General features: G+C 39.1%; 1 protein-coding gene across 5 annotated transcripts in view; it reads left to right on the top strand.

Annotated features, from left to right (window-relative positions):
* The window catches only part of Ttc27 (tetratricopeptide repeat domain 27), a 254,203-nt gene that overhangs the window by 106,663 nt on the left and 120,046 nt on the right, over positions 1–27,494 (top strand). For all 5 annotated transcript variants that reach the window (XR_015453011.1, XR_015453012.1, XR_015453013.1 and 2 more), the window contains exon 13: positions 13,988–14,215. Coding sequence is in view for 1 of the 5 variants with exons in the window: in XM_021253706.2 (XP_021109365.1) it covers positions 13,988–14,215 (228 nt within the window). In the remaining 4 variants the exon portion in view is untranslated. The remainder of the gene's footprint in view (positions 1–13,987; positions 14,216–27,494) is intronic.

Below are 27,494 nucleotides of genomic sequence, written 5' to 3'. Positions count from 1 at the left end.
TTTAGTTTATTGGTACATGTGTGTAATACATAATGTTTACATTCCTTATGGGAAGTTGGTACATGTAAATAACACATCTTCATTCCATTTTTCATCCCCTTTCCCTTCCCTCCCACCTCTATCCATCCCTCAGTCCCCTTCCTTTTTTTTTTTTTTTTTTTTGTATATATTTGCAGTACATAGTGTTTACATTCCTTGTATGGAGTCGGTACATGTACATAAAAGTTAATTTTAAGATTATGATTTTCCTTGTTTTTATTCTGGTTTATTTCTTCTATCTTACCTCGAACTGACATTTAAATTCCAACTAAAAGCAACTGCATTTTCCCATATCTTCCTCTTGTAATTGGAAGACTATAGAATGGATCATGCAATACGATTTTCTAGAGATATAATAGAACTCTTGATTGTAAAAGATCATTTGCTTGGACAAAAAAGGACAATTAATTGGCTCATGCAAATGAAAATCTAATAGATCTTGGATTCTCATTCACCAGACTACTTTCATTCTCAAAAACTGGCAATTTCTGGGCATTTGAGTGGGTGATCTTTGCTCTGTGCAGTAAAGTTATCCCTGGTAAAACAAGTAGAATCTTATTCTTGCTATAAATTTAGGTTCCTTTTGACTCTTGGCCCACTGAATTTTATGTGGAGGTTCACTATTCATATGTAGTGATTGCCACACAATTGTATTAAGAATAGCAATGAGCAGGGCCAGGGATTTAGCTCAGTGGTTCCTCTGCCTGCCTCACAGGTGCAAGGACCCGAGTTTGATTCCTGGTACCCAAAAAAAAGAATAGCAGTGAGTTGTGTGGAATTACAAAATAAAATAGACTATTGGAATAGCTGAGGTTGGTATGTATATGAAGGTAGGAGAATGGCTTTTGGGATTAGAATCTCAGAGTTCTTGCAAGCTCTGCAGATTCGTCACAGTCCCTTGTCCCATTTAAATATTCTTTGCATTTGTGAGGATCTGTTTTTATCCTGTTTAATGAACATTTAGATGAAAACTTTCTTGCATCCTATACAAATGTATACCTACATTTTTCCACAGGAAAATAGCAACTCTTAGCTAGAAACCTCAAACTTTTGCATTCTGTGAAGATTTCTGCTCACTCACATGTTGATATAGCAAAGGGGGCGTTACAAGTCATGATAGTGCCCTAGTCCTTTATTTATATTGACTTGGGCATCTTTTGTAGTGCTTCATTTGGTAATAAATTATGTAGATTGAGTGGATAAGTGGAGGAAGGAGTGGGAAAACTAGAACATTTGGAGAGAATGAAGACTGAGGAATGCAGTGTGACTAGTTGAAGAAAGCAAATATATTGCCTGCAAGCACTTCCCTTGGGAAAGATAATTCTGTTGGCAGGAAGAAGAGGTGTAAGATCTCAAGGAGAAAGAATTAACTTACCTCACACAAAAATGTGGGATAGGAATCTGAGGAAAGAGATCAGCCCAGACCATGCAAAGTCACTGCTCTGAGGGTTCCCACCTTCTCTAGAAAGCTGCCCCACTGTGACCCTCCAGGCCCATCTTCCAGGGATCACAGCACCCAGAATTATTAGCATTTGGTAACAAGTTATGTTTCATGTACTGTGTTCCTCCTTCTTAGAAGAGTTGTGGTCTGTGGGAGTTGGTGGAGGAAGTAATTTACCAAGGTGAAATCCTTGACAATTTAGCCTTTCCAAATGTGAAGATTTTTCTGATTACTGTTTAATCTTTAATATGAACAGTAATTTTGTCTTTGCAAAGGTTGTAAATGCTGAATCTTACTCTTGTGAATCTTCAGTCTGTAATGCAGCATACTTGTAGAAGTAAAATAAAGCTGAGGGTGGTGGCTCACATCTGTAATCCTAGCATATGGGAAGCTGAGGCAGGAGGATCGCCATGAGATCAAAGACAGACCTTACCCCTCCCCCCCAAAAAAGTAGAATAAATATTTGTAGAATGGTGTTTTTTCATCATCAAGCAGGTGCTTTTGAGAGTATAATTTGATGGTCTGAACCTTGGATCCTATTATTAATGTAGGGTACCTGTGGTGTAGGATACCTTTATTTTTGTAAGGCTGGTAACAGTATCTCCTCTTTCATTTATGACTGTAATGTGTGTGTCCAGAACCATCTTTTGGTTTGTTAATTTTTCTCTATTATTTTTCTATCCTCTCTTCCTTTTACTTACACCAATTCTTTATTATTTTCTTCCATTGAGTTTAGTTTGCTCTTCTTTTTCTACTTACTCATAATGGAAGTTTGTATTATTGATTTGAGTTCTTTCTTTTCAGCATAGGCACTGATAGCTATAAATTTCCCTATAACCATGTTTTTGCTGCATACCATACATTTTGGCATATTACTTTCTGTTTTCTCTCATCTCAATGTGTTTTTAATTTTGCTGTAATTTCTTCTTTCACTCATTCGTTATTTAGCAGGTAAGGATGCTGTTTAAATTTCACAAATTATTTGTGATTCCCCAAATTTCTTTTGTGATTGATTTTTAATTTAATCTCATTGTGATTGAAGAACAAATCTTTTTCTTTTTTTTGAGACTGGGTCTCACTTTGTACCTCAGGCTGGCCTCAAATTCACTATATATCCCAGGGTGGCCTTGCACTTGGGATTCCCTTCTCACAGCCTCCAGAGTACTAGGATTACAGGTGTGCACCGCCCTGCCTCGTGGAAAACATACATTGTATGACTTCAGTCCTTTCAAATTTATTGACTTATATTATGACCTAACATATAAGATATCCTGGAGAATGTTGAAATGCACTTAAGAAGAATGTGTTAAGTGGAATGTTCTGTAAATGCCTACTAGGTCTAGTTGTAATTTGGCATTATTCAGATCTTGTATTTCCATCTGCTGTATAGTTATTCTGTCCATTATTGAGGTTACTTGTAAAGTCTCCAGATATTATTGTTGAATTACCTATTTTCCCCTTCAGTTCTGTTGGTTTTTGCATTATGTGATTTAGGGCTCTGTTGTTAGGTACATGTATAATTGTTATGTCTTCTTGGTGGGATGAAAATTTTAGCCTGAAAATACACAATTTTTTTGTCTTAAGGATAATTTATCTGTGATTGTACAGCTGCTCCAGCTCCTTTTTGGTTACTGTTTACATGATGTAATTTTTTCCTTTTTGTTTTCCAGTTTCAACTTATTTGTGTGTCTGAATCTAAAGTGTGTCTCTTGTAGATTATATTTAGTTGGATCATGTTTTTGCTATCCTGTCTGTAAACCTGTGCAGTGACTGGGGTATTAAATCCTATTACAAGTAATCACTGATTATGTACAATTTATGACTGTCATTTTGCTATTTGTTATCTATAGATCGTCTTTTATTTCTGCATTACTGTGTTCTTTTTGGTTAAATAGATCCTTCCTAGTATACCATTTAAATTCCCTTGTCATGCTGTTATTTGCCACTTCAGGCAGCTATGAAATTGTCTGTAATTGTTTTTGTCAAAGGCTTTCACTGAACAAGCTCAGAGTTAGGTCAGATAGCCTTGAAAGTGGGCTCTTCTAGGGAATTACCAGACTGGGGATATAATGGCAGTTTTCTGGGAATGAGGCTTTAAAGTAGTTCTAAACCCATTCTTCTCCCTCTGGTGGCTGCCATAATTGTGAGCTGTTGGTTTTCAAGCCTACTATAGAGCTGGAGAAGAAGGAATAGAAGTGATGCAAATTAAAATGCCACAAAGTGTGCTGTTTTTAATTAAGATTTAGCTATTTCTCTTGAATAAGTGCTTCCTGTATTACTGCAGGTTTGGTAGATTACACAGTTCTCAAAAAGTTAGTTTTGATATTTTTTGCTAGTTTTCTGGTTGCTTCTATCATGGAGAAAATTTTCTTATACTATTTTTGCTGATGTCTACCTGTGACATAGTATTAAACTGGGAGACAAGTACTTGCTTTTCAGCCTAGTATCTTTTGGTTTGAGGCTGACCATTGACATAGGATCTAAGCTTTTATTTTCTTATCTTAAAAATAAGTATGTTAATGTCTACTCAGTATTGTTGGAGGGATTGAGATAATACATTTAACAATAAATTGGGTAAGAGCTATCCTACAAATCACTGTCAGATGGAAGGATTTACAGGGAGTTTAAAAGGTAGAAAATAAAAAGTGTGTATTATTCAGAGTTGCTTCAGTTATGAAAGCAGATCCACTTTGAATATTTAGGAATAAAGGGTTTACTAAAGAAGTTAGATTTTAGACAAATATGAGGAGAGCTGGAAAAATGAAGGTGTGGAAGAGAGAAATAATCATTTACTAGTCCACTTGAAGCACTGACCTGACTGGGTAAGTCAGAATTTACAACCCAAGGGCTGGGGATTTAGCTCAGTGGCACTGTGCCTGCCTCACAATCGCAAGGTCCTGAGCTCAATCCCTCATACCACACACACACAAAAAAAGAATTTACAAGCCAAGAAGCCAGATGCCTCCAGCCATTGAAATAGAACTAGGAAAGGGAAGCTTGTGGAGAGGTCCGTTGGAAAGCTGAGTATCTTGGTGGCTAGCAGCCCTGTGAGTCCACAGGAAAAGTCCAATGGGACCTGGAGTTGCTATTGATCAGCTGGGCCAGCAGTTGGGAAGAGAAGTGTGACACATGCAAAAGGATAAGCTGGGGTTTGTGGGTTGGCTCTGTGTCTCCTGTGGCAGCATATTTGACCATGACAGCTTTGCCATGTAGTCTATTGCTTCACTGCTCCTTTCTGTCCCCAAGTCCTCCTCTGGCCAACTCTGACATGAAAACAGAATGAAAGGGATTTTAGGAAATGTAGTTTCCATATTAAGCAAGTTGACATAGCATAATCCAATACTTATGAACATGCAGGATATAGGCCTTTCATTTAGGGGCTTCCTTTTTTGGAAAGTGGCAAACTGCTAGCAGGTAGAGTATTTGGTAGATTGTGTTATATAGTTAAAGAAGATTTCTTATATGGGGAAACTTTGAAAATGTTTTTGAATAAGCGTCTAGATATGAAGCGTTCCTAGAGCATATAGGATTAAACATTTATTTTTATTTTTTATTCTTATTTATTTATTTATTTTACTGTGGTATGATTCTTTTAATTCTTTAGGGAAGATCCCCAGCAGTGGAATAGCGGGGTCAAATGGGACTTCCAGTCCTAGTTCTTTGAGGTATCTCCATACTGATTTCCACAGTGCTTGCACCAGTCTACACTCCCACCAGCAGTGGAGCAGGGTTCCTCTTTTCCCACAGCCCCGCTAGTATTTGTTATTGGTTGATTTCATGATAGCAGCCATTCTTTCTGGAGTGAAGTGGAATCTCAGGGTTGTTTTCATTTGCATCTCTCGAATGGCCAGTGATGTTGAACATTTTTTCATGTATTTATTTGCTATTTCTACTTCTTTGTCTGAGAAATGTCTGTTCATTTTAGATGCCCATTTTTGGATTGGGTCTTTAAATTTGGGAGGTCTGATCTTTTTAAGTTCTTTATAGATTCGAGATAGTAGACCTTTGTCTGAGGAAGAGCAGGTGAAGATTTTTTCCCACATTGTGGGTTGTCTCTTCACACTGCTGGTGGTTTCTCTTGCTGTTCATAAGCCTTTTAATAAGAAGAGATCCCACTTGTTGATTGTTTGTGCTAGTTCACGGGCAACTGAGGTTTTGTTCATAAAATCTTTTCCTACACCGATGTCTTCAAGGGTTCTACCTAACCTCTCTTCCAACTGGTTCAGAGTTTCTATTTTAATATTTAGATCTTTAATCCATTTTGATTTTAGTTTAGTCCATGGTGAGACATATAGGTCTAGTTTTAATCTGTGGCAAGTTAAAACCCAATTTTTCCAGTACCATTTATTAAAGAGGCTATCTTTCCTCCAGTGAGGGTGTTTGGCTCCTTTGTTGAAGATGAGATGGCTGAGTGTGTCTGGCATTGTTTCTGCATCTTCTAATCTGTTCCACTGGTCTTTGGGTCTGTTTGTTTGCCAGTACCATGCTGTTTTTATCACAGTAGCTTTGTAGTATAGTTGCAGGTTGGGGATTGTGATACCCCCTGCCATGCCTCTGTTACCTAGAATTGCTTTTGCTATTCTGGGTCTCTTCTTGTTCCAAATGAATTTTTGGATTGTTTTCTCAAGGTCCATGAAGTATGCTGCTGGGATCTCAATTGGAATTGCATTAAATCTATATAGCAGTTTTGGAAGTATGGCCATTTTCACTATATTAATCCTTCCTACCCAGGAGCAGGGGATGTCTGTCCATTTTCTGATATCATCTTCAATCTCTCTTTTCAGAGTGCCATAGTTTTCAGAGAAGAGGTCTTTGATTTCTTTCATTAGGATGATTCCTAGGTATTTCAGTTTTTTAGATACTATTGTGAAAGGAATTATTTGCCCTATTTCTCTCTCAGTGAGTCTGTCACTTGTGTAGAGGAAAGCTATTGATTTTTGTGTGTTGACCTTGTAACCAGCTACTTGACTGAATTTGGTTATTAAGTCTCAAAGACTTTTGGTGGAGTTCTTGGGGTCTTCTATATAGAGTATCATGTCATCTGCAAATAATGACAATTTGACTTCTTCATTACCTATCTTTATTCCTTTTATTTCTTTCTCTTGTCTAATTGCTGTGGCTAATATTTCCAAAACTATATTAAACAAGAGTGGTGATAGTGGACATCCTTGTCTTGTTCCTGATTTTAGTGTGAAGGATTTCAGTTTTTCACCATTTAGTGTGATATTGGCTGTTGGTTTTTCATAGATGGCTTCTATCAGTTTGAGGTAGAGACCATCTATTCCAATTTTTTGTAGGGTTTTTATCATAAATGCATGTTGGATTTTGTCAAATGCTTTTTCTGCATCTATGGAGATAATCATATGGTTTTTGTCCTTGGCTCTATTGATATAGTTTATTACATTGATTGATTTGCATATATTGAACCATCCCTGCATCCCTGGGATGAATCCCACTTGATCAGGATGTATGGTCTTCTTGATGATCTTCTGCACTCTGTTTGCCATTATCTTATTAAGGATTTTTGCATCTATGTTCATTAGTGAGATTGGCCTATGGTTCTCTTTTTCAGTTGGGTCTTTCTCTGCTTTGGGGATCAAGGTGATGCTTGCTTCCAGGAATGAATTTGGGAGTATTGCTTCCCTTTCGATTTCATTGAAGAGTTTAAACAGTAGTAGCAGCAGTTCCTCTCTAAATGTCTTGTAGAATTCAGCAGTGAAGCCATCGGGGCCCAGGCTTTTCTTAGTTGATAAGTTTTTATTTACGTTTTCAAGTTCATTGGTTGATATTGGGTTGTTCAGAATTTGTAGGTCTTCTTTGTTCAACTTTGGTAATTTATATGTATCTAGGAATCTGTCCATTTCTTCTGTGTTGTCCATCTTATTGGCATATAGGTTCTGGAAGTAGGTATTGATGATCCTCTGGATTTCTTCTGGGTCTGTTGTCATTTCACCCTTTTCATTCCTAATTGCATGGATTTGGGCCTTTTCTTTCCTTTTTCTGACAAGGTTGGCTAATGGTTTGTCAATTTTGTTGATTCTTTCGAAGAACAAACTCTTGGCTTCATTGATTTTTTTGTATCATTCTCTTAGTCTCCATTGCATTGATTTCTCCTCTGATCTTTATAATTTCCTCCCTTATATGAGCTTTGGGGTTGTCCTGCTCTTCTTTTTCTAGAAGCTCGAGGTTCAGCATCAGGTTGTTTAATTGGGCTCGTTCTGTTTTCCTAATATGCGTATTCACTGCTATGAATTTCCCTCGTAAGACTGCTTTCATTGTGTCCCATAGATTCCGATATGTTGTATTGTCATTGTCATTTAATTGAAGGAACTGTCTGATTTCTTCTTTAATTTCCTCTATGACCCATTGGTTATTCAGAAGTGTGTTGTTCAATTTCCACGTGTTTATGAAATCTTTTGAGTTTCTTTTGCTATGGATCTCCAATTTCATCGCATTATGGTTTGATAATATACAGGGGATAATTTCATTTCCTTTGCACTTACTTAAACATGTTCTATGTGTGAGTATGTGGTCTATTTTGGAGAATAACCCATGTGCAGCTGAGAAGAATGTGTATTCTGCTTTTGTGGGGTGGAAGACTCTGTAAACATCTGTTGAGTTCATTTGTTCAAGAGTTCGATTGAGTTCTTGTATTTCATTACTTATTTTTAGTCTAGTTGATCTATCTATTTGTGACAGTGGGGTGTTGAGTTCCCCCACGACAATTGTATTAGTGCATATATGACTTTTCATGTCTGTTAATATTTGTTTTATATAGTTGGGTATACTAGTGTTTGGTGCATAGATATTTATGATTGTCATCTCTTGCTGTTGGATTGTTCCCTTTACAAGGATGTAGTGTCCTTCTTCATCTCTCTTAATCAGTGTTGGTTTGAAATCTACTTGATCTGCAAAGAGGATAGTTACACCTGCTTTTTTTCAGGTTCCTGTCACATGGAGTATTCTTTTCCACCCTTTAACTTTCAGTCTATGAGTTTCCTTTTGAATAAAGTGTGTTTCTTGTATGCAGCATATTGTTGGATTTTGCTTCTTGACCCACTCTGCCAGTCTATTTCTTTTGATTGGTGAATTGAGACCATTAACATTGATGGTTATAACTGAAACGTATTGACTTGTCATTGCCATGACTTTTTCTTTTTGTTGAGTTCTCCCCCTTTACATTTAATTTCTTGTCATGCCAGATGGGTTCATTCTGCTTTGCTTCCTGGGGTTATGATCCTCAATGTCTGTTCCTAGGATATTGTGTAAAATTCTTTGGAGTGCTGGTTTGGTATTCATGAAGTTCCTAAGGTGCTCTTTGTCATGCAAGTATCTTATTTCTCCATCCATTTTGAAAGATAGTTTTGCAGGGTACATCAATCTGGGTTGGAGGCTGTTTTCTTTTAGGGCTTGGAATATGTCACTCCAAGCTCTTCTTGCCTTGATGGTTTGTGTTGAGAACCCTGCTGTGATTCTGATGGGCTTTCCTTTGTATGTGATTTGTTTCTTTTCTCTGACTGCTTGGAGAACTTTGTTCTTCTGTTGAGTTTCTGGAATCTTAAGAGTTATATGCCTATGTGTAGATTTTTTTTTTTTGATCAAGGCTATTTGGAGTCCTATATGCCTCACTTATCTGTATGTCAAGCTCTTTTCCCCTGCTTGGGAAGTTTTCTGCCATTATTTCTCTGAAGAGATTTTTTATGTCATCTGCACTCTCCCCTGTTTCTTCATTGAGTCCCGTCAGTCTTATGTTATTCTTCTTTGCATCATCTAGCAGCTGCTGGATTGATTTCTCATGTTCCCTTATAATTTTGAAGCAATTTTTCTTTTCCTGGTCACTAATTGCAGTCTTATCTTCTATATCTGAAATTCTGTCCTCACATTGGCTCGTTCTGCTGTGTAGACTTTCAATGGAGTTTTTCATGTCCTGGAAATCTATTTGCATCTGTTTTATGGATTCCATTTGTTTCTTATGTTGGGATTCCATCATGTTCCTGAGCTCCTCTCTAGATTTATTAATCATGTCTTGCACTAGGGGCACAATTTCTCCTGTTATCTGAGAAATTATTTCTGATTTCATTTTTTCCAGATCCCCTTTTGTTGCCAGTTCAGTGGGTCCATGTGGTTGAGTATCAGAGTGTTCCATCTCATTTCCCTTTGTGGTTGCTGTAGGTGATCTGGAAGTCTGGCTTTGAGACTTATTTACATGTTTTCTCATTTCGACTGGGGCAGGGGGCTGTTAGCACCTGCATGGATTACCTCCTCTGAGCTGGGAGAGGTGGGACAGGGGCGGGGAGCAGCGGTAGGGATGGTGACCCAAAAGCCCTTTCCTATGGGCTGGGAGCAGCGGGAGGAATGGTGGCCGGGAAGCCCCTTCCTGTGGACCAGGAGCAGTGGGATGGCGGCTCAGAAGCCCCTCCCTCTGTGCTGGGAGCGTTGGGAGGGATGGTGGCCTGGAAGCCCCTTCTTCTGGGCCAGGAGCAGCGGGACAGAAGGTGGCCCAAAAGCCCTTTCCTCTGGGCTGGGAGCAGTGGGAGGGATGGTGACCGGGAATCCCCTTCCTCTGGACCAGGAGCAGTGGGACAGCGGCTCAGAAGCCCCTACCTCTGGGTCGGGAGCAGCAGGACTCACTACCTTGGTCTGGTAGTCTGTTGTCCTCTGCGCCTTTGAAGCGTGGAACCAGGTGGCTGCCTGTCTGCAGTGGGGTGATTCGGCGTCTTTCGTGGCACTTGGGACCTCGGTAGGGCGTGGGCAGACCTGCCTGTCTGCAGCGGGGTGATTTGGCGACTTTCACGCGACTCTAAACATTTATTTTTAAAACCATGTTTTATTTAATAGATGAGTTCCTTAGAGGTAAATGAATTTTTATATATTAAACATTTTTCTAATAACAAATTAAGGTGTCAAGCATCTAATCATTTCCAGTTGGCTTTTGGTTAACATTGGCACACAATTTTTGTATTTTGGTTTCTTGAATTTTATTAGCATGATGTCATCAAGATCCTTGACTGATGAGGTCTAATGCGATATTGAGACAGTTAAAGTCCTTGCAGATTAACATAGCGTGAAGTTCAAGTAATTCTGAGGCAAGATAGCACAAGTGTAATTTTTTCTGTACTAGTGAAAGCTCATTGGATCGGGTGTTCTCTGATTATTGGGTAGAGAAAAAGCGTATTTCCTACACCACTACCTGCTTCCCAGTGTCTGTTTCCTCAGTAAAGAGATCATATCTGGGGCAGTAGTTACAGTTAGGAAACACCCCCTCCTCCCATATTAAGTTTGTAATTATCCATGATGTTTTCCAGGACCCATATGTCTTAGTTTAAATAAGTAAGTCAACAGTCCAGTCACCCCCACACACACCTACCCACTCTTCCCAGTATATCTTTCAAGGTTTTGCCGGTGACACAAATTTCTGTGGCTTTTATAAACATACAGAGTTGCTTTGCATTTACTCATCGAGTGGGGAGAGGAAGCTTCAAGGACTTTCGCTTGGCCCCTACACTGTAGTTGCGCTCAGAAGGAACACCGCTTCCTGCTTGATAAATCTAACTCAACTGTGCATGTAGGAACTAGGGAACCACTGGGTGGGTTCAAACTATGGCCACTGCAGGGTGGACTGACTGCTGTGAACTTGTCACAGTTGTGTTCTAGGCCCTAAAGGATTAGCGTTAACTACCCTCTAACTCTAAAAGACAGGTATTTCTTTCCGCAGGATGCAAATACCTGGTAAATGGTTACATTTACTTCTTTGGAAAAGACCTGAGAAGAAAAGTTATGTTACATACTTGTGTTATTGCAGAGTTCTTCCTAAGTGATACTGGCTTTGCTTTATTTTTTGTTTTGTTTTGTTTTTGGTACTGGGGATTGAACTCAGATCCTTGCGCTTGCGAGGCAGGCAGCAGTGCTTTATTTTTGTATTTAAGAAGTTCTGAGTCTTGGAAGTGCCTTAGCGGTGGCATTTGGGTGAGAGACTGAGGCATCTGCTCTCTTAATCGAAGATTTTTTTTAAACTGTTGCACGTATGTAGTTTGAACTTAGCTGGCTGGCCATCTAATTTGGCCCTAAAGTTTCATGGTCAGTCTTTCACTTAAGATCTGCGCCAGCCTAGCCCTTCTAATTCTTGCTCTAGCTGTGCTTACTGCAAATAACTATGCTCATCTTGCTCTCAGGAGCTCAGTGCTGCTAGACTCTCCTATCCTGAGTTCTAATTTTATAGGAAGACTGCCACATTTATGCAGGACATCTACCATAGCACTTCTCTCATATACAATGTATTTCTCAAAGCCTTGGTGTCCCCTGGGGCCTGCTGGAGGACAGAGTGGAGGGAGTACTTGCAAGGTTGTAAATGATAAATTAACAATAGCCTTTTTGTTCTAAGTTGTTGGATTCCTTCCTCCACATTACACCAAGGAATTTCTGGTATCTCAACTTTGTTTAGTTTTGCATGTGTTTGAGTCCAGGTTTTAGTCCAGCAGTTGAGCAGATAATTTAGAACTGTCTGCAACTGCTTGAGTTAACACTGTGAATCAAAATTTTCTGGTGAGTATCTAAATTCAACCTGATTTAAATTATGATCCAATTTCTTTCAGGCTTAGCACCCTTATAATCTCTTTCTTCATGGGATCTCAAGCTTTCCATCTATAAATTAATAAAAACTTGCAGGTTTTTTTTGGGGGGGTACTGGGGATTGGACACGGGACCTTACACTTGTGACGTGGCGGAACCACTGAGCTAAATCCCCAGCCCTGCAGTTTTTTTTAAAAATAAGATTATTTATACTTCTGGAGGCAATGAGGGATGGAAAGGTGTAGTCATCATCACAGTGTCTTCAAGCAAGGTAGCATCTGTCTTATCAGATAAAGGATGGCTGCCTCTGTGAGTATAGGATGCTCAGTACTATTTGGAGCTTCTGTTGTCCTGAGTCATCCCAAATGTTCCTATTTAAATTCTTGGGTCTTGTTTTCTTTCACAATCAATGCCCTCTTCTATTCCTGGCTGTTTGAATTGTTATCTCTCAGAAACTATTTTATCACTTTTGGTTCCATCTTCAGACTTGACCTGAAGTATTACCCATACCGTGTCAGAAATGCAAAAGAGCAGCATCCAAAGTCACACTCAGAAGGATATCCCTCTTTTAAAAGATGTCACAGAAACTATACAGCTTAAAAACCAAAAACGCATCCAACCTGATTTAAACCAAACATTCAGGGTTTTTTTGTGTTTTTTTTGGTACCGGAGATCGAACTCAGGACCTTGTGCTTGCGAGGCAGGCAACAGCACCACTGAGCTAAATCCCCGGCAAACATTCAGTTTTTGATTGCCAGTTTACATACATGAGGGACTTTAAAGTCTCATTCTGGCTTAGTAAAGGGTGGTTTTCCTGGCTACCATAGCATCTTTGGCAATGACATGCTGTTTATGTGAAGTTACAAAGCATGCAATGACATGTTTTTTGCTGTCTGTTGAAGTTTACCAGAATTGAGTGGCAGACATGGGTAGGAGAAAGTCAAGGATGAGTAGTAACAAGTATAAGATTAGCTTAAATGATGAGGTAGCTCTGAATTATGGACATACAGGAATAATACCCAAACTTGTTAAGCGAATGGGGGACAATTTGTGTGTGTGTGTGTGTGTGTGTGTGTGTGTGTGTGTGTGTTTGAGGCAAGGTCTCCCTTTGTAGTTCAGGTTGGGCCTGAACTCACTCTGAACTCACTATGTAGCCCAGGCTGGCCTCAAACTCATGGTGATCCTCGTGCCTTAGCCTCCCGAGTCCTGAGGGGACAATTTTTAATTTCTGAAATGAATGGGCCAAGCATGGTGGCGCATGCCCATAATCCCAGCACTCAGGAGGCTGAGGCAAGGAGAAACACATGAGTTCAAGGCCAGCCTCAACTTTAGGAGACCCTATCACAAACAAACATGAATGGGGCATCTGAAATCAGTTTTATTTGTGAGCTGAGATGTTCTTTGGTTAAGAGATAGTTCTTGTTAAATTGTGTCCTGCCCCTTCTTGTATAAATTTCTCAGCCTGGGAGTCCCAAGTTCCCTGACCATAACATTAAAAAAGGGACAGGACTGGAATGGAAGGGAAGGGGAGGGGAGGGGAGGGCAGGGGAGGGGAGGGCAGGGGAGGGAAGGGAAGGGAAGGGAAGGGAAATGCTTTTCGGTAGAGGTGAATTAAAGGCACTGTTCTAAACACATGGTCACAATGGTGACCACAAGAACAGAGAGCCAAGGAGCTGCATGGGTTTGCCCCGGATCCTTTCCTTGGGGTTCCAGAAGACCAGTAAAGCAGGATTTACCTCTTCCTCTTTGCTTCCATCTTTTAGATATACCATATTTATTATATGTTGGCCCTCTCATGCAACCTGTGTCCTAGCTGCATGAAATAAGCAAGTAATCACAAATGTCAAAAATAAAAATTTGGATCAGCTATATCTACATGATAAAAAGTAGCAGTTGGTCACAATTAAGCACTTTTATTATTTCTGTTGTTGTTTCTAGGCAGAAGAAATCCTTAGGCAAGAGCTGGAGAAAAAAGAAACACCAAGTTTATACTGCTTGCTTGGAGATGTCCTTCGAGATCACTCCTGCTATGACAAGGCCTGGGAGCTGTCCCAGCACCGCAGTGCTCGGGCCCAGCGCTCCAAAGCCCTCCTTCATCTTCGGAACAAGGAGTTTAAAGAATGTGTGGAGTGCTTTGAACGCTCTGTGAAGATTAATCCTATGCAGGTTAGACAGTTCATAGAATCCTACCTGCTCTGGGGGCTTGTGTTGTCCTTTGGATTTGATTGTTGCTGCCTGAGTACCCATTTTTATCCTAATGATTGGTGAGCTTGTCCTGGATAGCTGAGAATGTAATCTCTTCTACTTCTTGCTTGTCACCAAAAGTGCACAGGTGGGTTCTCTCTTATTTTCTGTTGCTTTAACTTTCTGTTTCATTTTATTTCTTTCTTTTATCTCTCCTTAGCACTGATGCAGCTATTAAAATTAGGCACCATTTTGAACAAGCATGTTAGGAAGGAAATAAATGAGTCAAAACTACAGTCAGTGTAGTACTCTCCAAGTAATTATTGAAGTCAGTGATGAAAGATCTTTATAAATAGGTGCATGTATAGAATGGGTTGTTGATAATTTAAGGGAAAATGTATATGTTTACATTCACACAAATACATTTGAATGCTTAAAGTTTTTTTTAAGATTTGAAAAATGAATGCAAAAAAGAGTCTGGGACTCTTATGTAAGGAACTTGAGAAATCCACAGGAATGAACCTAATTTTGAGGGGGAAAGAGAGTAACCTTATTTTGTACTTAAGGTTATTCAGTTAGTAAAATGATTTTGTTATCAGAAATGATCACTTTTAATTACCTTCTCATTTCACCAATCCAAAAGGCACATGTAGCTCCTGACAAATATGCAGTGTGACTTGGTATAATTCTAGTTAATATGTTTGTTTAGAATTAGCTACTGACATTCACTTACTGTGAACCATTCACTTACTGTGAATACTGGCATTCTGCCAGTATTTGAATCTAGATGATTTAACCCCAGAGCTGACACTCCTTTTTTAAAATTTTGGTAAAAACCACATAACATATACTTTATCATTTTAACCGCTTTTGAGTATATAATTCAGTAATGTTAATTTAAGTACATTCATATTGTTGGGCAACCAGTGTCCAGAATTCTTTCATCTAGCAAAACTGAAACTCAGTACCCATTAAACAAAAACTGTTGTTTCCTTCTCCTCCCATCCCCTGGTAACCACCATTTACTTTCAGTCTTATGAATTTAACTGCTCTGTGTATCTCATAAAAGCATATGGTATTTGTTCTTTAGTGACTAGTTTGTCTTGGTTAATTTAATGTCTTCAAGGCTTATCCATGTTGAAGTCGGTATGTATCAGGACTTCCTTTTTTAAGTCTGGGTAATATTCTGTTGCGTGTACATACTGCATTTTGTTTATCCATTCATCTGGTGGACACTTGGGTTGCATCTCCCTGTTGCCTATTGCAGATAATGCAACTATGAACATGAGTGTGCAGAAATCGTCATTTCCTGAGTAGACATGAGAACTGTCTTTTACATTGAAAAAATGAGATGTGTGAGAACTATATTTGTTTTGTTTAATATTTTATTTTTATTTATTTATTTTTTTGGTACCTGGGATTGAACTCGGGTCCTTCCACTTGCAAGGCAGGCGGTGGAACCACTGAGCTAAATCCCAGCCCTGTGTTGTTTAATATTTTAGATTTTTATTTATTTATTTTCATTTATATTGAGACAGGGTCTTGCTGTGTAGTCCAGGGTGGTCTTGAACTTGCCACTTACCCCAGGCTGGCCTCATAATCATCCTGCCTCAGCCTCCCAAGTCCTGGGATCATAGTTATGCCACCACACCTCGCTCAAAAGTGCATCTTTAATGACAGGTTGAGCTCATTGCTAACTTTCTTTTCTCTGAGTGAAGACAAATCAGGTGGCTGTACCCCTGGAGAAAAGAGTAGGGCAAGTGTGAGCACAAGATATCTTTAGAAATGAATGGATGTATTAGGCAGCAGGGATGCTTAAAGTATACTGAGGAGTTGATTTTTATTGACAGCTTGTCCTGTCTCAGATAATTTTGTTCCCTTAGAGACATTTGACAACTTCTGGAGACATTTTTGGTTTTTCATGATGGGGAAGTGAGGCTGTGTACCACTGGCTTCTAGTGGGGAGAGACCAGGGATGCTGCTAAATGTCCTATAATTGGCACAGCCCAGCCTCTACAATAGCAAATTATCTGGCCCGTTATGTCAGTAGTGCCATGATTATGAAAAACCCTCCTCTAACTTGATTATAACACCATTTTTTAGAAGTAGAAAACAACTTACTCCATATTAATTTTACTTTTCTGGAAAACTACCTGTTTATCTTAGTAGCCTCTGCCTAACATTTACCTCATCATAGATGCTGTTCAAGTGAGGAAATGAATTCCCTCCCTTAGTCTGCCCAATCTCAGTTAAATCAGTGGCAGGTATACCACAGACATGAATTGCTATCTCATGCTGCCAGTCTGTTTTCAACATGTCGGCAGCATCATTTTCTTCTCACCTCACTGGCTGTTCCTTCTCAGTCTCCTTTGCTGGTTCCCAAGTCCTTGGGTGTCTTTGTATATACTCACTCTCTTGCTTTTATCAGTTCCCATAGCTTTAAATACTATCTGTAACTGACAACTCCTCGAATTTTATTTTCAGTTCTGTCTTCTCCCCTGAACTCTAGACCCCTACTTTAACTGCTTACTTAATCTTCCCATTTGTTACTCTAACTTAACATCTCCAGTATCTGAAATGTTTCCTACTCCTGAAAACTGTTTCTCCCAAGCTTATCCCTGTTCCTGTAAATGGCATCCCCATCCACCCTTGAAGTTATCCTTGATTCCTCTTCCCTTATACCCTGTTATGGCTTTTGTTTAGATGTCCCCCAGGCCTTGTGCAGTCATAGGTAGGGCTTTTTCAGAGGTGGCTGAATCTAGAGTGTGTGATCCTGGGATTGATTCATGGTGCAATGATAGGTTTAGTATGCTAGAATTAGTGGTGTAAGTGGTACCTACCCTAAAGGAAGGAGAAAGAGGCTTGTTGCTGGTCACTTGCTTGCTTTTATTGTCTTTTGCCTGCCGTGAACTGCTTCTCCTCTGCAATGCCCACTTTGCTTTGGAACTGAAACCTCTACAAACTATGAGCTAAATAAACCTTTCCTCCCTAAGCTTGTGGGTGTTGGGTATTTCATCTCAGCCACAAGAAAAGTAACTAAGACATACCCCATATTTAATCCATTAGCAAATCCTAGCAGATGCACCTTAAAATTATGTCCAGAATTGAGCTGCTTCTTTCCACCTTTCCAAAACCCCATTGTCTCACCCAATTAATTTTATTTCCTAGAGCTGGGGATTTAGCTCAGTGATTTTGGCATCTGCTGTGCAAGCGCAAGGACACAAGTTCGATCCCCAGTACAAAAAAAAAAAAAAGAAAGGAATAAAAGGGAGAATTTTTAAAAAATTATATTTCCTCTTTTACTGGTCTTCTTGCTTCTTTCTTTGCCCTCTTCTGCCTATTGTCAGTGATCATTTAAATTAATCAAATTCAGATCAGATGGGTCATCCCTCACTTCATGGCACTACTGATAATAACCAAAGTCCCTTCACCGTTCTCTGTGCTTTCCCCACTAAAGCTGTCCGCTTGTCTTCCTGCTCTTCACTCTTCCCCCCATACTGTCCTCTTTGTTCTTTTCTGAATACACTAGACACATTCTAGCCTCAGGATCTTGCCGCACTTGCTCTTCCTGTACCTAGAATGTCCTAGATGTCTGCATACCTTGTTCCCTCATCTCATTCAGTCATTGCTCAAGTATCATTCTCTCAGTGAGGCCCTTTGTGCTCATTTTATTTAAATCACACTCCCCACTGTAGACTTCTAATTTTCTTTCCCAGCTTTAATTTTCTCCAATAGCACTTAGTACCTTCTAATATTATATATCACTTATTTTTTTAGAAAAATCTGGTTTTCTTCTACTAGAGTGTAAATTCCACGAAGACAGGAATTCTTATTGGTATGATTATTAATTCATATTTTCCTAGTGCCTATAAGATATGAGGTATTCAATAAGCATATCTTGAATGGGTGAATAAATAATATCCTTATTCAGATAAATACTAATTGGGCCGGGGATTTAGCTCGGTGGTTCCGCCGCCTGCTGCGCAAGCGCAAGGACTCGAGTTCGATCCCCGGTACCAAAAAACAAAACAAAACAAAACAAATAAATACTAATTATCTGCTCTGCACATAATAACCAAAGGATAAAGAAGTAGCAGATGGTTTGTAACGTGTATACAGTCTAGTGATACAGACGGACTAAACTAGCTCACAGTGTGACACATCAAGGAATACTCAGTGGGTTTTTGTAAAGCACGAGTTTGTCCTGTGAGGCCAAAAAGAACATCTCTGCCTTCCATAGACAATGAAAGAAAATGCTGGATTTGGCTTTGAAAATCAAGTTGTGCTTGAATAGTAAAAGAGGGCAGTGCTGAGGGCAAGCAGAAGGGGAAGAGTCTGTGTGAAGCCCTAGAAGCAGAAAAGAGTGGGTGTGCACGTGTATATTGAGGGCTCGGAGAAGTTGGTGAATAGGGCAGTTACCGTGGCAATGCTAGATTGGACACAGGTTATGCAAGGCCTTAGATGTGAGGCCAAACCATTTGGCTTTTTCTCTGGCAGACAGGTAACCACTACAGGGTAGTTTTGTTTTGGGCCTTGTTTCAAATAAAGGAACAGAGTGTGCAAGGAGTGCTGTTTGGGCAACACTGGCTGTGGGAGATGCTTGATGTAGGCAGAGTTAAGAGAATGTAATAATGGTCTAGTTTTAGCCGTGATGTTTAACAATGTGGGAGGGACCCTAGGAAGGAAGGAAAATGTGAGCAAAGTTGCAAGAGAGGACTTGACAGGGCTTGATGGCTTCATTATACAATTTAGAACTGATTACTTAGATAGACAAAGAAATGACAATTGTTCAAAGCCGAGTCATAGTACAAACAGATGTTATGTGAGGATATTTTGCACCCTGTCATATGGATCCAATTCAGACAGGCTATTGTTAGCTATGCCAAAATATGCAGACATTTGATGCTGCAGTTGTACAGAACTACTACAAGATGCAAACTTGCACACCATATACTTATTTTAACTTGTGATCCAAGTTTGAACTATCTCTGAAGGAGGAGTGCTCCTCTGTGCTATGTTGTCTCCTTTAAGACCCACAATAAAAGGAAATTAGAAAAGCAGAATTTTAAAAATCCATCCTCTTTTTCTGATCTAACCAGACAATTAATATTAATAACAACATTTAGGCAAACTCAGAGAGGAATTTGAATGGCTTTGATAATAGGAGTATTTGGTCTTATACCAGGGAAATTATTGGGTTTAATAACAAAATTTAGGCAAACTGAGAGAGGTATTTAAATGACTTTGATATAAAAATAGAAGTATTTGGTTTCATACTAGGGGTGGGCTACAAAATTAAATGCATTGTCCATGGTGCATCTGTTAGAGGACCAGAAGACATGTGCTGTTTACATTTGTGATTTTGAGATTCCTAGCTAGCATTCAGGTATGCCTATCTGTTCCATTTCCCCAGGTGACTCTGGGAAACTACTAAAATTCAAGCTTAGACTTCTGGGGTTGGTGGGGTATTGGAAGCTGAAGAAAGTGGGAGGGAAATTGAATTAAATTTCCCAGGCAGGTTTTCACAGACTCAGAACAAGAATTAAAATATAAATCCTTATTCCTTTTATTAGGTAGCTGTTATTTCCTTTGCTCCCCACTTTCATGCAAAAAGAGAAACAAATAAATTGCTTAGGTATCAAACCAATATGTATAGTACTGAAAAAGGAAACTGTTATTTCTTATCATTTTTTTCTAGCACAACCCAACACATTTTTCCTTTTCTTTTGTCATTTTCCCCCTCCTTTTAAAAAAACTTATTTTCCTTAACTCCTTTCCTCAATCAGTTGGTCACTCACCTTGGTAAGGTTGTGTGACATTACTGGCAGTATTAAAAGCATGTGCAGGCAGAAGGGTTGTACACAGTTGTGGTGGCTTGATGGGCCCGGGGAAGCTTGTACTAGAGATGAGGCAGGAGTCAGATGTTGAATGAATGATGGGAATTGGATTAATGTTCAAGAGAGGATCTGGCTTGCAGGATGAGCTTGAGCAAAGGCATGCATTTGAGAGTTCAGTAAGCATCTGTAGCAGCCCCCATGTATGCCTGGTATCCTAGCAGCCCACCCAGTTTAGTGTTTGTCCCAGGTTTTTTCATTTTAAAATGCATTTGTGTTCTCAATAGTGACATTGAAAGAAGATGGGATGGATTTCATAGGCATTCTCTTCTTTCTCTCATCTTCTGCCATAGTCTTCATCTAGTACTTGCAGCAAGAGAGTCCTTGCTTTATAATGCCTTTAAATCTAAAAAATGACAGTAGCTGGTCCCAACCCCTTAGTCCTTTTCTACATATAACTCAGCTAACATTTCCCTTGCAAGGACAACATGCATGGTGCTTGCTGGTATAACTAACTGTGCCTGCATGCTTCAAGTGGTTAAGCTTCAGGTCTTGGCTAGCAAAGGCAGAAATACCAATGTCTCTGTCAACCCCTTGGTGTAAACCAGACATTTGTTCCCATGAGTTACATGAAGTTGTTTGGCTACCAGTTGCCAAGATTATTGGAAATGTGGAAGCTCAGAGGCTACACAGACAGAAAGGAAAGGCAGAGCAGCCCTGCCAAGGATAAAACACATGAAGAGTAGTCTTATGGAAGGGCATTGCTCACTTGTTGTATGGTCTAAATCTACTACTATTTTTATACTGTGTCTATCACTTGGTGACTTTTTATAGTTTACATAAATCTCCTTTAGCAACAGCCATCTCAAAAAAATCAAACAAACAAGAAAAGTAAAATTTTAGAGAATTGAAAACTCAATTTACATTTTTCAAGAGTTAATGAATGAATGTGCAATTATAGACAGTGTAGGTGGCCTTTATTTACTTTGCACCTCAGGAGCCTTTGGAATATCGCTGACAACATTAAAACCAAAAGACCTACCTGCTGAAGAAACATTAATATTTACTAAAAGCCAGTAGATTTTTGTTTGTTTGTTTAAGAAAGCCATGTTCAGAGGTAACACTTTAGCATGCAGCTGTAGGAGGTGAATTTTCATGTCATTCTTTAATGCTTGACTTTTTATCTAGAACAAATGAAAATGAACAAAATTAGTTTAGGAGATTAGTCAATACTAGATTTTTCTCTTATATATGTGAAAGATAAGGTCATAGCCATTAATCTACTATCTCTTTTAATAGTACTCCACAAATGTTGAATTTGCAAGTTTTATATCCATGACATCAGATGTCCTAAATAGAAACCCAATAACTTATTTCTCATAATGGTTCAATTTATTTTACTCAATAGGTTCAAAGTAAAATTTTTGGAAATTCAGTCTGTCGGGGGAAACATCTGACATTACTGTAAATGCCACTATACATTCAGTTAAAAGTTAAATATTAGGGTGGGATGTAGCTCAGTGGTAGTTATAGAATGGTTGCCTAGCATGCGTGAAGCCCTGGGCTCAGGTTCAGTCCTAGTACTAAAAAAAGCAAAAAAAAGTTAAACATTGAAGATAAAATGATTTTATTTATTTATTTATTTATTTTGGTTTTTTGAGACAGGTTCTCCCTTTGTAGTTCAGGCTGGCCCTGAACTCACTATGTATCCCAGGCTGGCCTGGAACTCTCAGCGATCCTCCTGCCTCAGCCTACTGAGTGCTGGGATTACAGGCGTGCACCACCACATCCGGCTAAAATGATTTGTTTTAGTGATAGTAATTAGCACACAAATTACACAAAATAAGATGTAATTTTCCTTTAATATTTATTTTATTTTCCAAGGAATAATGTTTTCTTTGAAAATGGTTTTTAAATAGAGTGATATAAAAAAGCCAATTTGTTGGTTAATGGTTGACTAATCAATAAATAAGTTGTTAAAAAACTCATATAATTGAAATTGTTTTAGTGTTCTGGTTCACTTTCAAAAGTTGCAATGTGAGCAGTACATTTTGTGGTTGCCTAACTGAGCATTGTCAAGTGCCTGTTGTGGCCCAAATATGGATGCTGGAGTGAAATAGGCTGTGTCAGCCTACCAACAGAACACAGAGTGTATACAGCGGAAAGAAGTGGCTAGAAGTAGTTTGTGAAAGGTTTTAAATGCTGTCTTAGTTATTTTTCTCATTGCTGAAACAAACAAAATATCTGACACCCAAAGTTAAAGGAAGAAAGGTTTATTTTGGCCCACAGTTTGTAGATGTTTCTGTCCATAGTTAGCTAATTCTAAGGCAGGGCAGCATGGCAGAGGGGCATTGCAGAGGAGAAACAGTCCATGGCAGGGTAGGCAGGAAGCAGCAGCAGCAGTAAGTAACCTGCCTTCCTGCTGTCCCTTTATATTGAATCCAGGCTATAAGCCTGATGATTGGTGCCACCCCACCCAGAGTGGGTTTCCACTTTCCACACCCAGAACTATACTAAACCAGTTTGGCTATCATACATCCTTAAGCCCAGTATCACATGTCCTGATCCATCCACCTCCCAAAAGCCCTACCTATGAGCACATGAGGCTTTGGGGGGGTGGGGGGGTGGGGGGACATCTAGATACAAACCATAACAAATCTCCTGGTTTAGGGTTATCTGACTCTACAGATTTGGGGAATCTCTTATGATTTCGAATAAAAGAGCAATATGACAAAAATCGTATAAGAACTTTAAATAAGGAACAAATGTTACAGGTCAGTATCAAGGGCTTTGCTGGTACTTGTGAAAAAGAACAGGTCTAAGTCTCATGACAAAGGAAATTTTTCTGGGTTTATTCATTGGACTAGCAAGATTGAGGGAGACCTTGGCATCAGAGAGGATGCCAGTTTTCTCAGTTTTCTGATTAAAAAAGAAAATGTCTATATTGATAATCATAGAGAATTCAGAAAGAAGGGAAGATGTCTTTTGCAGGGAAGGTGATGTGATTTTGGATGTCGAATATGGGGAGATTGTACTATATTTAAGCAGTGTGGGCTGATATCCTTGGAGATAAAAGCCTGAAAAAAATCTAGTAGTGAGGTTAGAGTTAAGCATGTAGATGGGGCTTTTTTATGGAAGTGAGTTGAAGCCATGAACTTGGCTTCAAGTTTTTCACAGAAAACTGTTAGAAGAGAAGAGCAGGGAAGTTCCTGAATGTTGGGCATCCCCTGCAGGTGGAGGAAGGTAGAAGAAATGACACCAGTGAAATGTGAATGAAGCAGAACACATCAGATCTCAGTCAGAAGGAAAGATGGTCACCCATGAAGGGTCCATGGAGACTAAGAGGAACTAATGTCAGGGACTGATGTCACACCTGATGGTAAAGTCCAAAGAGGGTCCAGAAGAGGTCATTAGATTTGAGCTCACTGATGACTTTTAGAGACAGATTCTGAAGATGCAAGAGAAAGTGATGGTACGGAAATGAGTGTCGCATCCAGTGAGGGTTCATTTTAGGAGCATGTCAGAGAGATGAGAGTCAAATGTAGAGTGTGGAACTCAAAGGGATAGGAGGGTAAAGTAAAGCATTTCAAAATCAGAAACAAAAAACTGAATCCAATGGAAATATGGATTATTATAGACAGAGAGGAGAAGATAAGCAGGGAATATCATTCTAGGGGAGAATAGGATGAGGAGAAAAGATGAAGGCATTAACCTCAGAAACAAGGAATAATGTTTCAAATGAGACTGAAAGGAAGATGGAGCATTAGCGTCAGAATAGGAAGTTCCAGTAAGCATTTATGTTCTAAGCTGATGTGTAAGTATGAACTCTTTATAAGCCATTTTTGATTAAAGGGCAAATAAGGATTTTATAAGACATGGATTCTTGCTGTCCTGTTGTTTATACGAGTTGAATTGAAAGAAGAGGTGTGAATAATGTGGTGTGTAACCAAAAGATAGAGTAAGTAGGCAACATACTTTGGGTGTCCAGTGATGAATGAGGATGTGAATGGTTAGAAAGTCCTAATGGAGCAGAGGGTGTCACAGAGAACTAGGAGGAATGGCTGGGATTTGGATGGGAAGAAAAAAATTTGGAAAATGTGTTCCAGGACAGGAAACTAGCTGATGTAAATACCAGCTGTGTAGAGACCAAAATTTCTTGGTAACTGTAGGATTTGATTGTTTATATTTTATTCAGTTTTAATGATAACAGCAACTACTGTTGAATATTTTCGGTAATATTTTACATATGTCTTTAATCCTCAGCACAACCACTGCAGCATTTACTGTTTTTACCCTCCCTTCACAGATGAGGAAATAGGAGGATGAGTAATCTGTACGTGATGCTGTAGGTTCTGATGGCTGAAGCTGGGTTTCAGCCTGGTGCTTCCTGTTCCAGAGCTGTCCCCCCAACCTCATCACTGCTTACCTCTTGGAGATAACATGTTTGGAAGTAATGACACCTTTGGTTGAGGCCAAGCTATGGAGAGCCCTGAATTCCAGACCTTCAAACTTGAACTTTTTTCTTGCTTTAATGAAAAAACCATTGGGGCTTTCTTTACAAGCAGAGTGAAGGTTTAGTAAGATTGATGCTTTGGCACCATCTAGCACATGAGCCTTTTTTTTTTTTTTTTTTGGTACCGGGGATCGAACTCGGGTCCTTGCACTTGCGCAGCAGGCGATGAAACCACTGAGCTAAATCCCCGGCCCAGGTGAACCTCTTTGAGACTAGGGAATTACAGAGGAACCGAGGCCTCCCTTCCCAATGCATTGATGTCCACAAGACCAGACTTCTGCCACATAGTTCTCTGTGATCCCAGAGGCTTATACCATGCTCTTCCTTAGTTTATGAAAGGAGAAAGTATCTTTATTTGCAGTAGAATTAGCTTCTTTTGTGAATTTGTAGTATGTGTGATGAGAAGACTTGAAGAGGTAGAAGCTCACATTGCAGTAGAGAGGACTAGATGAACATATGTGAATAATATGTACAGAAAAAAAGAGATTCTTTTTTGTTCTTTCTTTCTCATATTGGTAAGCAATAAAAAATGAAACTCCCAAGTTTTAACTTGCATAACTGCCAAGAAATATGAGCAGTGTGATAACATCTGGGCTGTGGCTATGACTGAAGTATAATGGGGAGGGCAAAAGCTTTGCTGCTTTAAACCTGGTTCTGAATACTAGGAACCCCATGGAGCATGACATAACCAAATCTCTTCATCTTCCTGAGCTTTCGTATAATGGAGATTACAATCCCTATGTCAGTTTACTGCTGAGAAAAGTTGACCAATATATGTAAAGGGCCTAGCATATTTCTGGCCTATAGTAAGTTCTCATTAATAGGTGTTACATAGTGGTACTTTTCTTTCCTGCCTATTGCACTGTGGTAATAATAGCCATATTACCTGTATCTTAATAGGGAAGTCTATCTGACAAGAGAGTCTCACATACAGATGATCCATAAACACATTGTGAATCTTCTGGAAAGAGTGGGCAAATACAAGAACCCACTGAAATATTTACTGTGCAGCCAGATCTAGATAAGAATAAGAAAAAACATCCAACAATGAATAGCCTGTATGAAAAATATGTACAAAATGCAGTTGCTCCTTTAGTTTAAAGGAAAACCCTAAAATAAGGAGAATCATTTCTTTAGCAAGACAGAGAAACTGACAGGTTAAGACTTGTGCTTCCTTAGGGAGGAGAATGCAGAATTTAGTACATGAGGATTTTGGTTATGAAAGAGTTGGGAATGTACATTTAAAAATTATGAATATCAAGCATCACTTTAGGAAAAGCTACTACCAAACAATATTGATATCAGTCTCAGATTTGGCTTGGGTCATTTCCTGTTTAATGAAACTACATCCAGCAGCTCAGCTGTGTTTCAGTCATGGGAGGCGGATAGGCATACAGGAAGGAGAGAATGGGGAGTACAGCATGGCTTTTAGATTATAGTGTTAGCTTTTACTATATGTGATAAAAAAATTCAAAACAAATGATTCTATAAGTCAGTTTTGCAAAAAGCATGAACCTGTCGCTTATTCATTCTGTGGAAGCCATGGGGAGGAAGGAAAATTGAGTAGTAGGCTTATAATTAAAGAAAATGATGTATAAGCAAGTGGTACCTATTACAGATATGCTTTAAATACTCTTGTAAAAATTGACTTTGTAATTTTATTTTATTTTATTTTGTATTTATTTATTTTTTGGTACCGGGGATCGAACTCAGGACCTTGCGTTTATAAGGCAGGCAACGGAACCACTGAGCTAAATCCCTGGCCCCACTTTGTAATTTTGAAAGTAATTTATGCCCATTATCTGTTGGTGCTTACTTTTAGCCCACAGAGTAACAAATTGTTTAATTTTTATGTTAGGTACTTAGGTTTAATAAATATTTTAGTCACTCTCTTTATGACACATACCGTCCACCAGGAACTACAGTGTGGTTTTCAGCAAATCATTTCCTCATTTTTACCTTGGCTTCTTTTGAATTGATCTGTAAAGCCTCTAATTGAATTGATTCCATTCTAGCTCTTCAAACCAACTGATTATCAATACTAATCCCAGGGCCGGGGATTTAGCTCAGTGGTTCCACCACCTGCCTCGAAAGCAGAAAGACCCGAGTTCGATCCCTGGTACCAAAAAAAAAAAAATACTAATCCCATTTGACCCAGCTATTCCCTTGCTGGGTATCTTCCCCAAAGAATTAAAAGAATCATACCACAGTGATATATGTGCACCCATGTTCATAGCAGCGCAGTTTGTAATAGCTAAAACTTGGAAACAGCCCAAATGCCCATCAACTGGAGACTGGATAAAGAAAATGTGGGTTTTTAATAAAATGGAGTACTACTCAGCCATAAAAAATGAGAAATTAGAGACATTTATAGCTAAGTGGATGCACATTGAGGCAATACTCTTAGGTGAAATAAATAGGACACGTGTAAATACCGAATAGTTTCTGTGGTGTGAGAAACTGAAAGTGTAAATAAGGATTAAAATGTATAATAATGTGAAATAGGAAGAAAAGGTCCAGAGGGGAAGGGAAAGTAGGAGGGGTAGAGAAAAGGGAAGAAGGGAAAGGAATAAATATGAGAAAAGGAAAAAATGGAAACAAAGTCTTTGTAGATAGGAAGAGGTGGAGAGGTTGAAGGGAGGGCAGGGGGATGGGGAAAAAATAAGAACCAAGATACATCATGTAAAGGTAAAAATTCCAAATAATTATTGTCAGCATATTGTATACCTAAGATGTACCAATAAAATGAATGAATGAATGAAAAAAAAGTGATCAAAAAATTCTTTGTATTGTCAGTGCATTTATTTTGCCACTAGATGGCACTAGTGTAGCTTTGAGCACTGTCTCCTCTGAGTTTTCAGAATATGGTAAGTCTGAAGAGTTGAAGTTGTAGCCTAGCCCACCTCCATCAATT

The sequence above is a fragment of the Heterocephalus glaber genome, unplaced genomic scaffold, assembly GCF_053883595.1.
Source record: "Heterocephalus glaber isolate CG9 unplaced genomic scaffold, H.glaber_assembly_v1.0 deba00001457, whole genome shotgun sequence".
NCBI classification, from domain to species: domain Eukaryota; kingdom Metazoa; phylum Chordata; class Mammalia; order Rodentia; family Bathyergidae; genus Heterocephalus; species Heterocephalus glaber.
This window is presented reverse-complemented; position numbering and strand designations above follow the sequence as displayed.